Below are 15,641 nucleotides of genomic sequence, written 5' to 3'. Positions count from 1 at the left end.
GCAAGTTCCCGGACATTTCTGGGGGGGGAATGGCCCTAGCCCTCACCCTCCGATCCAACAGGGTTCTGTGCATTGCCACTCCCACCGTTTGAATTTGGTTCTGTGCAGCGCGGAAAAAGTCAGTAATCAGTACTTTTTTTTGGACACAGTAATACATCAGCTACACACATTCATTAGTGGATCCCACAGACATGCTGGATTCATAGAAGTACAGAAAGAGTTGCATCCCCATTAGACTCATGTATCGATCTAGAAAGATCCACGGTGGAGTTCAAAGTCAGGGTCTGTGAGTAAAGTGCTGTTAACACTAGATGTAATTTTTAGAGGTTCTTGCAGAATTTGAGGCTTGTGGACGAACCAAATTAGAATGACCTCTTTACAACAAATCCAGAACAAGACGTTTTTATTCCTGTTAGTCACATTTAGTAAATTGTTTTGACATTTAATGATTTTGCGATCAAGGGATTACAAAGCTCTACATTATCTGTGATGGACTGTATTGGTTTAATTGAAATCCTCAAAAGCAGCTTTTCTACATTCAGAGAGAACTCAGGGGGAGACTGATAAAGTTCAGTCACAATGTCATTAGGGAAAACATCCAGCATCAAGAGTGACAGTGACCTGAGGCAACTTTGGAACAATATTCTAGACCGACAGATTACTGAGTTGAACTCAAGAAGACACATATGGGATCATGCAAGTGGCAGCCTCCTTTTCCAAAGAATCCCAAACCTGCGGCCTTAAAGAGCAGCTGAAGACCACATGCGATCATTATGCAACATCAAGTGAGGTTGCGGAATTCACTGTTTTTATTCAGCAGTTGAGTTGCAAAATGAAGATGGGAAAGAGTGACTTTTCCTCCATAATGAGTGGACTCGACAGCTGCCCTGATGATATTTTCCCTAATATAAACTCTGTTAAGGATCATTGTCACACTTCCAATGACATCATGCAGTGTGGAGAGACTTTTCTCAACAACAACTAGGATAAAACATCGTCTTCACACATCAATGACCAGGGCCCAGCTGAACCACTTCAGTTTGCTGTCTTTAGAGCGTCACCTGACAGATCCATTGGATTGTGATGATATCATCACAGTATTCAACTCAAAGCCTCGCCGTCGGCACCTTGTGATGTAGGTCACGACTTATTGATACGTCTACTGAAGGTAAGGAACCTCTTTATAGTACTACTGCCCGCCCTGGTATAAATGGTAACATCAAATACAGGCTTGTTTGCCCATCGAGAATTGTCTGCTGCTCGCCATGCCGTGGAGAACCTGGCCGCTCAGGTTTCCGACCTCTCTGGACAGTTCCAGAGTCTACGTCTCGTGCCACCTGTTACTTCCTGGCCTGCCGAGCCTCCAGAACCTAGGGTTAATAACCCACCTTGCTACTCAGTTGTGTTCTCTCTCAACCCAACACAACTCTAGCTCGGGTTGCTTCGTCATTTCACTCCTTACTGGCCGGGCTCGAGAATGGGGCACAGCTATCTGGGAGGCAGGGCTGGTGCTCCAAGTTCCAGAACTTTAAAGAGGAGATGATTCGGGTTTTTGACCGTTCAGTTTTTGGTAGGAGGCTTCTAGGGCCCTGGCTTCCTTATGCCACGGTCCATAACGGATTATTCTGTGAGTTTCGCACTCTTGCTGCCTCTAGTGAGTGGAGCAGGAGGCAGCCTTTCTCGCAGTGGTTAAGGATGATACTCTAGACTTAATGCCGTCAAGCTCGTTGGGCGTTGTTTTTCGCTCGGGTTTTGATTTCTTAGTAGCAAGAACACCAAGCCTGATAAGTGCGTCTGAAGATGAGGTTTATGTTGTTGGCAACTGGTCTGAAGTTACCGTCTTATTTGAATATGCTGGGATGGGTAATTATTTGTATATTTAACGAAGTTGCTCCGAGTACTATGCACTAGTATAAAACGATTGTATTACGAAATAATATGGTGTGCGTCGCAATATAAATGTAATAAACAAGTAGAAAAAATGCCTATCCAAACTTTTCTAGGCCTATCGGGCTGGGCCGTGCAAAACAAAACTGGTTTAAACTGCAGATTCTAGCTTTAAGGCAGAAAACCCTGCCTTATTTGATTAACATGCCACTGTGTCTACAGTACCAGAGCATTGATAAACCCCAGTATTTCCCTTCGCGGTGCTTCTACTCCCACTGACCCGGAACACGTGGCGAACATGTGCGTTCTCACATCACACGGTCACATGTTCCTCACTGGTGGCACAAAACGACTCCCTTAAAAATTAAAAATAAACAGTTCCCCTTTCTGCATAATACCCCGTGGCATAGTTGTCAGGCTTTCTGACACTTTGGTCATTGTTTTGTCCAAGGGCACTTTTAGAAGGGGGAGGGGAAATTGTTATTCCCCCTCCCTCCCATACAAATATATATATATATATACATGTAGGTTTTAACACCAGTGTGCATAAGTAGCGGTTGTGTCATGGATATGACAGTGTTATGTAGGTTTTAACGTCAGTGTGCATAAGTAGCGGTTGTGTCATGGATATGACAGTGTTATGTAGGTTTTAACGTCAGGGTGCATAAGTAGCGGTTGTGTCATGGATATGACAGTGTTATGTAGGTTTTAACGTCAGGGTGCATAAGTAGCGGTTGTGTCATAGGTTTTAACGTCAGGGTGCATAAGTAGCGGTTGTGTCATGGATATGACAGTGTTATGTAGGTTTTAACGTCAGGGTGCATAAGTAGGGGTTGTGTCATGGATATGACAGTGTTATGTAGGTTTTAACGTCAGTGTCCTATAACAGCTAATGACAATTGATGGAGCTCTCCTTCCGTCTTTAAAGCACCTCACCAGAAATATGCCTGTGACCATGACATACTACATGATGGTGAGAGAAATTCTCAGTTGGCTGCCAGTATTAGTGCTCAGAGGCCATCGCTGAGAAACCACAGTGGAAGTGATGTGTTGTTAGAGTCCATAGCTGAGAGAGTTATAATGTATTGTTAGAGTCCATAGCTGAGAGAGTTATAATGTATTTTTAGAGTCCATAGCTGAGAGAGTTATAATGTGTTGTTAGAGTCCATAGCTGAGCAGGGCACAGGGTGTAGGTGCTGTGGTTCAGGAGGTTTAGGAGGTGAATCAGGGCACAGGGTGTAGGTGCTGTGGTTCAGGAGGTTTAGGGGTGAATCAGGGCACAGGGTGTAGGTGCTGTGGTTTAGGAGGTTTAGGAGGTAAAGCAGGGCACAGGGTGTAGGTGCTGTGGTTCAGGAGGTTTAGGAGGTGAATCAGGGCACAGGGTGTAGGTGCTGTGGTTTAGGAGGTTTAGGAGGTGAATCAGGGCACAGGGTGTAGGTGCTGTGGTTTAGGAGGTTTAGGAGGTGAAGCAGGGCACAGGGTGTAGGAGCTGTGGTTTAGGAGGTTTAGGAGGTGAATCAGGACACAAGGTGTAGGAGCTGTGGTTTAGGAGGTTTAGGAGGTGAATCAGGGCACAGGATGTAGGTGCTGTGGTTTAGGAGGTGAAGCAGGGCACAGGGTGTAGGTGCTGTGGTTTAGGAGGTGAATCAGAGCACAGGGTGTAGGAGCTGTGGTTTAGGAGGTGAAGCAGGGCACAGGATGTAGGAGCTGTGGTTTAGGAGGTTTAGGAGGTGAAGCAGGGCACAGGGTGTAGGAGCTGTGGTTTAGGAGGTTTAGGAGGTGAATCAGGGCACAGGATGTAGGTGCTGTGGTTTAGGAGGTTTAGGAGGTGAAGCAGGGCACAGGGTGTAGGTGCTGTGGTTTAGGAGGTTTAGGAGGTGAAGCAGGGCACAGGGTGTAGGTGCTGTGGTTTAGGAGGTGAAGCAGAGCACAGGGTGTAGGAGCTGTGGTTTTGGAGGTGAATCAGGGCACATGGTGTAGGTGCTGTGGTTTAGGAGGTGAAGCAGAGCACAGGGTGTAGGTGCTGTGGTTTAGGAGGTGAATCAGGGCACAGGGTGTATGAGCTGTGGTTTAGGAGGTTTAGGAGGTGAAGCAGGGCACAGGGTGTAGGAGCTGTGGTTTAGGAGGTGAATCAGGGCACAGGGTGTAGGTGCTGTGGTTTAGGAGGTGAATCAGGGCACAGGGTGTAAGAGCTGTGGTTTAGGAGGTGAATCAGGGTACAGAGTGTAGGAGCTGTGGGCGTGTCTAATGCAAGCCCAATCCTACAAGGTACTTGTGTGTGTTTGTTAGCACTGCGATAGAAACGTGAGACAGAGTACTGGAACTACAAAAAATGACAATGCTGTGCCTACCGGGTGGCGCAGTGGTTAAGGGTGCTGTACCCATCAGACACTCTGGCCCTGTCGTAACCGGCCGCGACCGGGAGGTCCGTGGGGCGACGTACAATTGGCCTAGCGTCGTCGGGGTTAGGGAGGTATTGGTCGGTAGGGATGTCCTTGTCTCTTCGCGCACCAGTGACTCCTGTGGCGGGCCGTGCTCAGTGCGCGCTAACCAAGGTTGCCAGGTGCACAGTGTTTCCTCCGACATATTGGTGCGGCTGGCTTCCGGGTTGGATGGCTCTGTGTTAAGAAGCAGTGCGGCTTGGTTGGGTTGTGTATCGGAGGACGCATGACTTTCAACCTTCGTCTCTCCCGAGCCCGTACGGGAGTTGTAGCGATGAGACAAGATACTACTAAAATAATTGGATACCATGAAATTGGGGAGAAAAAGGGCTAATTTTTTATATATATATAAAAAATATATAAAAAATTACAATGCTTTTTCTCTCACCATCAAGCTGATCTGAACAGTATTGTTCCAGCAGGGTTTCAATTCAACATGGTTTCAGCATGGTTTCAGCATGGTTTCAACATGGTTCCAACATGGTTCCAACATGGTTCCAACATGGTTCCAACATGGTTTCAACATGGTTCCAGCATGGTTTCAACATGGTTTCAGCATGGTTTCAGCATGGTTTCAGCATGGTTTCAACATGGTTTCAACATGGTTTCAGCATGGTTTCAGCATGGTTTCAACATGGTTTCAACGTGGTTTCAACATGGTTTCAGCATGGTTGCAGCATGGTTTCAACATGGTTTCAGCATGGTTTCAGCATGGTTTCAGCATGGTTTCAGCATGGTTTCAACATGGTTTCAACAGGGTTTCAGCATGGTTTCAACATGGTTCCAACATGGTTTCAGCATGGTTTCAGCATGGTTTCAGCATGGTTCCAACATGGTTCCAACATGGTTTCAACATGGTTCCAGCATGGTTTCAACATGGTTTCAACATGGTTTCAATTCAACATGGTTCCAGCATGGTTTCAACATGGTTTCAACGTGGTTTCAACATGGTTTCAACATGGTTTCAACATGGTTTCAGCATGGTTTCAACGTGGTTTCAACATGGTTTCAGCATGGTTTCAGCATGGTTGCAACATGGTTTCAGCATGGTTTCAGCATGGTTTCAGCATGGTTTCAGCATGGTTTCAACATGGTTTCAACATGGTTTCAACATGGTTTCAACATGGTTTCAGCATGGTTTCAACATGGTTTCAACATGGTTTCAGCATGGTTTCAACATGGTTTCAGCATGGTTTCAACGTGGTTTCAGCATGGTTTCAGCATGGTTTCAGCATGGTTTCAACATGGTTTCAGCATGGTTTCAGCATGGTTTCAGCATGGTTTCAACATGGTTTCAACGTGGTTTCAACATGGTTTCAGCATGGTTTCAGCATGGTTGCAGCATGGTTTCAACATGGTTTCAGCATGGTTTCAGCATGGTTTCAGCATGGTTTCAGCATGGTTTCAACATGGTTTCAACAGGGTTTCAGCATGGTTTCAACATGGTTCCAACATGGTTTCAGCATGGTTTCAGCATGGTTTCAGCATGGTTCCAACATGGTTCCAACATGGTTCCAACATGGTTTCAACATGGTTCCAGCATGGTTTCAACATGGTTTCAACATGGTTTCAATTCAACATGGTTCCAGCATGGTTTCAGCATGGTTTCAACATGGTTTCAACGTGGTTTCAACGTGGTTTCAACATGGTTTCAACATGGTTTCAACATGGTTTCAGCATGGTTTCAACGTGGTTTCAACATGGTTTCAGCATGGTTTCAGCATGGTTGCAACATGGTTTCAGCATGGTTTCAGCATGGTTTCAGCATGGTTTCAACATGGTTTCAACATGGTTTCAACATGGTTTCAACATGGTTTCAGCATGGTTTCAACATGGTTTCAACATGGTTTCAGCATGGTTTCAACATGGTTTCAACATGGTTTCAGCATGGTTTCAACATGGTTTCAGCATGGCTTCAGCATGGTTTCAACATGGTTTCAACATGGTTTCAGCATGGTGTCAACATGGTTTCAACATGGTTTCAACATGGTTTCAGCACGGTGGATGTATAACCAGGCCACAGTACAGCTTCACGTGGAAAGGCTTGGATCAGTTCAGTCATGTGAACAGGGTACAACATGTCTCCCTTTAAGGAGAACGATGTGATGAAGCCAAAAATAAAGACATAAACAAGTTCTGAGAAGAAGTATAAACAGGTATTCTACGGACCTCTTCTGTTCTGAAACCAGTTTCCTCTGGTTCTGTCCAGTTCACACATCTGCCACACTTTCAACGCCATCGGTGCTTTCTATTGATGTTCTGTCTCCCACTTACGTTCCTCAGAACTGGAACAAGCCCCTTGTATAATCGTGTTGGTCCAATATGACCGGCTCAGTGTGTTGTGTTGGCGCTAACAGGGCTCATGTGGACCCGGCCACCATGTATTTACAGAGTACGGTTGTACGCACACAATAATGTTGTGGATAGTCATATAATAGTTCAATTAAAAACGTTTATGTGCGTGCTGTGTGTTAAACACGACTCTGCCAGTCGTGGTCTCTAGTCTTTGCATCATCCCGGGCTCCAAAAAAACATCTCAGTGTTGAAAATCATCAAGAAGCCAAATAATATAATAATATATGCCATTTAGCAGACGCTTTTATCCAAAGCGACTTACAGTCATGTGTGCATACATTCTACGTATGGGTGGTCCCGGGAATCGAACCCACTACCCTGGCGTTACAAGCGCCATGCTCTACCAACTGAGCTACAGAAGGACCAAATACGTCGCAAAATGATGAACGATCAAATGATACGCTGCATGTGAACTCATTTCAGGCTACACAGTGAGTGACTAACAACGTTCTGTTGTAACTACTCGGGAGTCACATACTCGGGCTAATCTTTCAGCTGTTCTCATTCATTAGAGCCATGAAAATGCTGAGAATTCAACACTTCGACTGCAGCTCGTGCGCTATATGATATAAATGACTGTATCATGTTTCTTTCACAGTTGCCAAATAGTTCAACATGTCAAGCATGAATGTCCGTGTGTACAGTGTTCACGTCTCTGTGTCTGTCTGTAAACCTGCGCTGAGGAAAATTGAATAAACATACCTTTTTTAAAAACATATATTATAACACCCTCTCTACTTGGTCACGGAATTATAAAGAGATGGAGTTTCTCTTTCAGCCATAACTAAAGCCTCTACTGAAGTTAATAACATTACAGACCTGACAACAGCCCTCAAACTAATAACTGTCGTAGCGTACCTGAAACCATGCTGAATGATTGGATGAATGGCAGGACGGATGAATCAATGGATGGATGGATGATGGATGGATGGACGGACTGATAAATTCACAAATGAACGAATGAATAGATGGATGACCAATAGACATGGAGGTTCACCTGGAGCAGCTCTGAGATGGTAGGCAGCACATCTGGGTTGCAGATGTCTATGGAGTCATCTCTGTAGGTCTTCTTCTTGTAGAGGATGTTGCCCAGGTAGAGGATAGCAGACAGCAGGGAGAAGATCCTACCAGACAGAGAGGAGAGAGTCAGACAGCAGAGAGAAGATCCTACCAGACAGAGAGGAGAGAGTCAGACAGCAGGGAGAAGATCCTACCAGACAGAGAGGAGAGAGAGAGAGTCAGACAGCAGGGAGAAGATCCTACCAGACAGAGAGGGAGAGAGAGAGTCAGACAGCAGGGAGAAGATCCTACCAGACAGAGAGGAGAGATTCAGACACCAGGGAGAAGATCCTACCAGACAGAGAGGAGAGAGTCAGACAGCAGGGAGAAGATCCTACCAGACAGAGAGGAGAGACTCAGACAGCAGGGAGAAGATCCTACCAGACAGAGAGGAGAGACTCAGACAGCAGAGAGAAGATCCTACCAGACAGAGAGGAGAGACTCAGACAGCAGGGAGAAGATCCTACCAGACAGAGAGGAGAGACTCAGACAGCAGGGAGAAGATCCTACCAGACAGAGAGGAGAGACTCAGACAGCAGGGAGAAGATAGAGACATAACGACTAAGGGATAGAGGGAGAAAAAGAAAGACGGTGGGATAGAGAGAGAAAGACAGACAGCCATGTGTGTGTGTGTGTGTGTGTGTGTGAGTGTGTAATATACATACTGTTTGCGTGTGGCAGGCAGGAACCCCACCATGTCCATGGCTAGTTGCAGTCTCTCAAAGTCGTGCTTCAGGTCCTCCCCTTCCACTGTTAAGCAGTCCTGCTGGAGTAACAAGCACTGATGTCAACACACAACATTAAGAACACCTGCTGTTTCCATGACATAGACTGACCAGGTGAATCCAGGTGAAATCTATGATCCCTTATTGATGTCACTTGTTAAATCCACATCAATCAGTTTAGATGAATGGGAGGAGACAGGTTACTGAAGGATTGTTAAGCCTTGAGACATGGATTGTGTGTGTGGGCCATTCAGAGGATGAATAGGCAAGACAAAAGATTGAAGGGCCATTGAACGGGGTAGGGTAGAAGGTACCAGTCACACCGGTTTGTGCAACTCAATATTAGGAAGGTGTTCCTAATGTTTTGTACACTCAGAGTAGTCTGTACAACAGTACACACTGAATAGTAGGGTTGCAAAATGCAAAACCTTTACTGAAATGAAGTAGATCTAATAGGAGAGTGTTCACTAGACCACAGACACAAGACATCACAGTGACCAATACAGAACACAGTCCACTAGATCACAGACATCACAGTGACCAATACAGAACACAGCCCACTAGACCACAGATATCACAGTGACCAATACAGAACACAGTCCACTAGATCACAGACATCACAGTGACCAATATAGAACACAGTCCACTAGACATCACAGTGACCAATACAGAACACAGTCCACTAAACATCACAGTGACCAATACAGAACACAGTCCACTAGACATCACAGTAACCAATATAGAACACAGTCCACTAGACATCACAGTGACCAATATAGAACACAGTCCACTAGACATCACAGTGACCAATATAGAACACAGTCCACTAGACATCACAGTGACCAATATAGAACACAGTCCACTAGACATCACAGTGACCAATATAGAACACAGTCCACTAGACATCACAGTGACCAATATAGAACACAGTCCACTAAACATCACAGTGACCAATATAGAACACAGTCCACTAGACATCACAGTGACCAATATAGAACACAGTCCACTAGACATCACAGTGACCAATATAGAACACAGTCCACTAGACATCACAGTGACCAATATAGAACACAGTCCACTAGACATCACAGTGACCAATATAGAACACAGTCCACTAGACATCACAGTGACCAATAGAGAACACAGTCCACTAGATCACAGACATCACAGTGACCAATATAGAACACAGTCCACTAGACATCACAGTGACCAATATAGAACACAGTCCACTAGACATCACAGTGACCAATATAGAACACAGTCATCTAGACCACAGACACAATACATCACAGTGACCAATATAGAACACAGTCCACTAGACATCACAGTGACCAATAGAGAACACAGTCCACTAGACCACAGACATCACAGTGACCAATTCAGGACACAGTCCACTAGACATCACAGTGACCAATACAGAACTCAGTCCACTAGACCACAGACACAAGACATCACAGTGACCAATAGAGAACACAGTTAACTAGACCACAGACATCACAGTGACCAATACAGAACACAGCCCACTAGACCACAGATATCACAGTGACCAATACAGAACACAGCCCACTAAAGGTGAAGGCTGGGCAGACAATAGCAGTGAGACAACAACACAATGAAGGATATCAACACACCTGTACCAACCCAGCACCAAATCACCCCACAGTCAATCACGGACAACAAAAAGAAAACCAGCCCGTTGTGGACCCCGATGTCTTGCTCCCAGACAAACTAAACAACTTATTTGCTCGCTTTGAGGACAATACAGTGCCACCGACATGTCCCGCTACCAAAACCTGCGGTCTCTCCTTCACCGCAGCCAACCTGAGTAAAACATTTAAACGTGTTAACACTCGCAAGGCTGCCGGCTCAGACGGCATCCCCAGCCGCGCCCTCAGAGCATGCGCAGACCAGCTGGCTGGTGTGTTTACGGACATATTCAATCAATCCTTATCCCAGTCTGCTGTTCCCACATGCTTCAAGAGGGCCACCATTGTCCCTGTTCCCAAGAAAGCTAAGGTAACTGAGCTAAATGACTACCGCCCCGTAGCACTCACTTCCGTCATCATGAAATGCTTTGAGAGACTAGTCAAGGACCATATCACCTCCACCCTACCTGACACCCTAGACCCACTTCAATTTTCTTTCCACCCCAATAGGTCCACAGACAATGCAATCTCAATGACACTGCCCTAACCCATCTGGATTAGAAGAATACCTATGTAAGAATTCTGTTCATCGACTACCGCTCAGCATTTAACACCATAGTACCCTCCAAACTCGTCATCAAGCTCGAGACGGTGGGTCTCGACACCGCCCTGTGCAACTGGGTCCTGGACTTCCTGATGGGATGCCCCCAGGTGGTGAGGGTAGGAAACAACATCTCCACTCCGCTGATCCTCAACACTGTGGCCCCACAAGGGTGCGTGCTCAGCCCTCTCCTGTACTCTCTGTTCACCCACGACTGCGTGGCCTCACACACCTCCAACTCAATCATCAAGTTTGCAGACGTCACTACAGTGGTAGGCTTGATTACCAACAACGACGAGACGGCCTACAGGGAGGAGGTGAGGGCCCTCGGAGTGTGTGGTCAGCAAAATAACCTCACACTCAACGTCAACAAAACAAAGGAGATGATTGAGGACTTCAGGAAACAGCAGAGGGAGCACCCTCTATCCATATCCACAGCGACACATCACGGACAAACTGAATTGGTCCACCCACACAAACAGCGTGGTAAAGAAGGCGCACCAGCGCCTCTTCAACCTCAGGAGGCTGAAGAAATTTGTCTCGTCACCAAAAACACTCACAAACTTTTACAGACGCACAATCGAGAGCATCCTGTCGGGCTGCATCACCACCTGGTATGGCAACTGCTCCACTCACAACCGTAAGGCTCTCCAGAGGGTAGTGAGGTCTGCACAACACATCACTGGGGGCAAACTACCCGCCCTCCAGGACTCCTACTCCACCTGATGTCACAGGAAGACCAAAAAGATCATCAAGGACAACAACCACCCGAGTCACTGACTATTCACCCCGCTATCATCCAGAAGGCGAGGTCAGTACAGGTGCATCAAAGCTGGGACCGAGAGACTGAAAAACAGCTTCTATCTCAAGGCCATCAGACTTTTAAACAGCCATCACTAACATTGAGTGGCTGCTGCCAACACACTGACTCAAATCTCTGGCCACTTTAATAATTAAAAATTGGATGTAATAAATGTATCACTAGCCACTTTAAACAATGCCACTTCATATAGTTTACATACCCTACATTACTCATCTCATATGTATATACTCTGTACCATCTGCTAACCACATTAACATCTGCTAAACAATCAAATTTGATTTGATTTTGATATGACATGTACCAACCCAGCACCAAATCACCCCCACATGTACTAACCCGGCACCAAATCACCCCCACATGTACTAACCCAGCACCAAATCACCCCCACATGTACTAACCCAGCACCAAATCACCCCACATGTACTAACCCAGCACCAAATCACCCCACATGTACTAACCCAGCACCAAATCACCCCACATGTACCAACCCAGCACCAAATCACCCCCACATGTACTAACCCAGCACCAAATCACCCCCACATGTACCAACCCAGCACTAAAATCACCCCACATGTACTAACCCAGCACCAAATCACCCCACATGTACCAACCCAGCACCAAATCACCCCCACATGTACTAACCCAGCACCAAATCACCCCACATGTACTAACCCAGCACCAAATCACCCCACATGTACCAACCCAGCACCAAATCACCCCCACATGTACTAACCCAGCACCAAATCACCCCACATGTACTAACCCAGCACCAAATCACCCCACATGTACCAACCCAGCACCAAATCACCCCCACATGTACCAACCCAGCACCAAATCACCCCACATGTACCAACCCAGCACCAAATCACCCCCACATGTACTAACCCAGCACCAAATCACCCCCACATGTACTAACCCAGCACTAAATCACCCCCACATGTACTAACCCAGCACCAAATCACCCCCACATGTACTAACCCAGCACCAAATCACCCCACATGTACCAACCCAGCACTAAAATCACCCCACATGTACTCAGAAAGGTATACCCAGCAAAACACACTATACTGACCAGCTCGCTCTCATTGTCATTTTCCCAGTGAAATCTGTGGGATTTCTTTGTAATCTGGAAGTAAGGTAGAGGGGGTTAGACATAGGTACGTACACACGCACACACCCACACGCACGCACCCACACACACACACACACACACACACACACACACACACACACACACACACACACACACACACACACACACACACACACACACACACACACACACACACACACACACACACACACACACACACACACACACACACACACACACACACACACACACAGGGGAAGGTTGACGAAACTGTTCTAAAAACACACAAACTTACACAAAACACACAGATGTGCATAAAGACACACACACACACACCTAGACAAACAGAGAGACAGAGAGAGAGAGAGACAAACAGAGAGACAGAGAGACAAACAGAGAGACAGAGAGACAGACAGAGAGAGCGAGACAGACAGAGAGAGAGCGAGAGAGAGCGAGACAGACAGACAGAGAGAGCAGGACAGACAGACAGAGAGAGCGAGACAGACAGACAGAGAGAGCGAGACAGACAGACAGAGAGGGCGAGACAGACAGACAGACAGACAGACAGACAGACAGACAGACAGACAGACAGACAGACAGACAGACAGACAGACAGACAGACAGACAGACAGACAGACAGACAGACAGACAGACAGACAGACAGACAGACAGACAGACAGACAGACAGACAGACAGACAGACAGACAGACAGACAGACAGAACAGACAGACAGAGACAAAGAGAGAGAGAGACAGAGAGAGACAGGGAGAGAGAGACAGAGAGAGAGAGAGAGAGATAGAGAGACTACTGTACACACCACAAACACACATGCCATGGTCACACACAAGACCGCCAGTCACGCCACACACAGACTCCTGCTGTCGCAATGGAAACAGCGGTGCATAGTAACAGACGGCTTGGAGCTGGGTTTGTTGTTGTTGGGATCAGGAGTGTTTTGGGGGAAGAGAGGAGGACAAAAACTGTAATGTTTTTGGGGATGCCAAAAAAATAACCAAGGAACACTCTGATTTTAACCAGAGTCCTGTGAATCTGTTGTCAGAGTAGGCAGATGTCCACACACACACACACACACAACACAAAACAAACACACACACACACAAAACAAACACACACACACACACACAAAACAAACACACACACACTATACATGTGAGGTCAACACAATCAACAGCCAATGTGCTGAGAAGTGCTCCATTTATGATAAATTAACAAACTACTGAAGAGAAACAAACATCCAACTAAACTGCTAGCCATTACCATCTGCAGTCTAAGCAGCCCTCTCACCATCTACAGAGGTTTGATAACATGATGCATGACAGCCAACATTATATTCCTGTTGGAAACAGTAGACTAGAGGCTACATGAAACAATATAGAGACTAGAGGCTACATGTAAAGAGACTATAGGCTACATGAAACAGTATAGAGACTATAGGCTACATGAAACAGTATAGAGACTATAGGCTACATGAAACAGTATAGAGACTATAGGCTACATGAAACAGTATAGAGACTACAGGCTACATGAAACAGTATAGAGACTATAGGCTACATGAAACAGTATAGAGACTATAGGCTACATGAAACAGTATAGAGACTACAGGCTACATGTAAAGAGACTATAGGCTACATGTAAAGAGACTATAGGCTACATGTAAAGAGACTATAGGCTACATGAAACAGTATAGAGACTACAGGCTACATGTAAAGAGACTAGAGGCTACATGTAAAGAGACTAGAGGCTACATGTAAAGAGACTATAGGCTACATGTAAAGAGACTATAGGCTACATGTAAAGAGACTATAGGCTACATGTAAAGAGACTATAGGCTACATGTAAAGAGACTATAGGCTACATGTAAAGAGACTACAGGCTACATGAAACAGTATAGAGACTATAGGCTACATGTAAAGAGACTATAGGCTACATGAAACAGTAAAGAGACTATAGGCTACATGAAACAGTATAGAGACTACAGGCTACATGTAAAGAGACTAGAGGCTACATGTAAAGAGACTATAGGCTACATGTAAAGAGACTATAGGCTACATGTAAAGAGACTATAGGCTACATGTAAAGAGACTATAGGCTACATGTAAAGAGACTATAGGCTACATGTAAAGAGACTATAGGCTACATGAAACAGTATAGAGACTATAGGCTACATGTAAAGAGACTATAGGCTACATGTAAAGAGACTATAGGCTACATGTAAAGAGACTATAGGCTACATGTAAAGAGACTATAGGCTACATGTAAAGAGACTACAGGCTACATGAAACAGTATAGAGACTATAGGCTACATGTAAAGAGACTATAGGCTACATGTAAAGATACTATAGGCTACATGTAAAGAGACTACAGGCTACATGTAAAGAGACTATAGGCTACATGTAAAGAGACTACAGGCTACATGTAAAGAGACTACAGGCTACATGTAAAGAGACTATAGGCTACATGTAATGAGACAATAGGCTACATGTAAAGAGACTATAGGCTACATGAAACAGTATAGAGACTATAGGCTACATGAAACAGTATAGAGACTATAGGCTACATGTAAAGAGACTATAGGCTACATGTAAAGAGACTATAGGCTACATGAAACAGTATAGAGACTATAGGCTACATGAAACAGTATAGAGACTATAGGCTACATGTAAAGAGACTATAGGCTACATGTAAAGAGACTATAGGCTACATGTAAAGAGACTATAGGCTACATGTAAAGAGACTATAGGCTACATGAAACAGTATAGAGACTATAGGCTACATGTAAAGAGACTATAGGCTACATGTAAAGAGACTATAGGCTACATGTAAAGAGACTATAGGCTACATGAAACAGTATAGAGACTATAGGCTACATGTAAAGAGACTATAGGCTACATGTAAAGAGACTATAGGCTACATGAAACAGTATAGAGACTATAGGCTACATGTAAAGAGACTATAGGCTACATGAAACAGTATCGAGACTATAGGCTACA

The 15,641-nt window shown here is 45.3% G+C and overlaps 1 protein-coding gene across 1 annotated transcript in view; it reads right to left on the bottom strand.

The window, feature by feature from the left end:
* LOC124037512 (unconventional myosin-IXAa-like) overlaps window positions 1–15,641 on the bottom strand; it is a 342,685-nt gene that overhangs the window by 145,767 nt on the left and 181,277 nt on the right. The window contains exons 6-8 of the mRNA XM_046352288.1: window positions 12,610–12,663; window positions 8,408–8,508; window positions 7,681–7,807 (exon numbers count right to left, since the gene is read on the bottom strand). Of these exons, the coding sequence (XP_046208244.1) occupies window positions 7,681–7,807; window positions 8,408–8,508; window positions 12,610–12,663 (282 nt within the window). The remainder of the gene's footprint in view (window positions 1–7,680; window positions 7,808–8,407; window positions 8,509–12,609; window positions 12,664–15,641) is intronic.

The sequence above is a fragment of the Oncorhynchus gorbuscha genome, linkage group LG06 (assembly GCF_021184085.1).
Source record: "Oncorhynchus gorbuscha isolate QuinsamMale2020 ecotype Even-year linkage group LG06, OgorEven_v1.0, whole genome shotgun sequence".
Taxonomy (NCBI): domain Eukaryota; kingdom Metazoa; phylum Chordata; class Actinopteri; order Salmoniformes; family Salmonidae; genus Oncorhynchus; species Oncorhynchus gorbuscha.
This window is presented reverse-complemented; position numbering and strand designations above follow the sequence as displayed.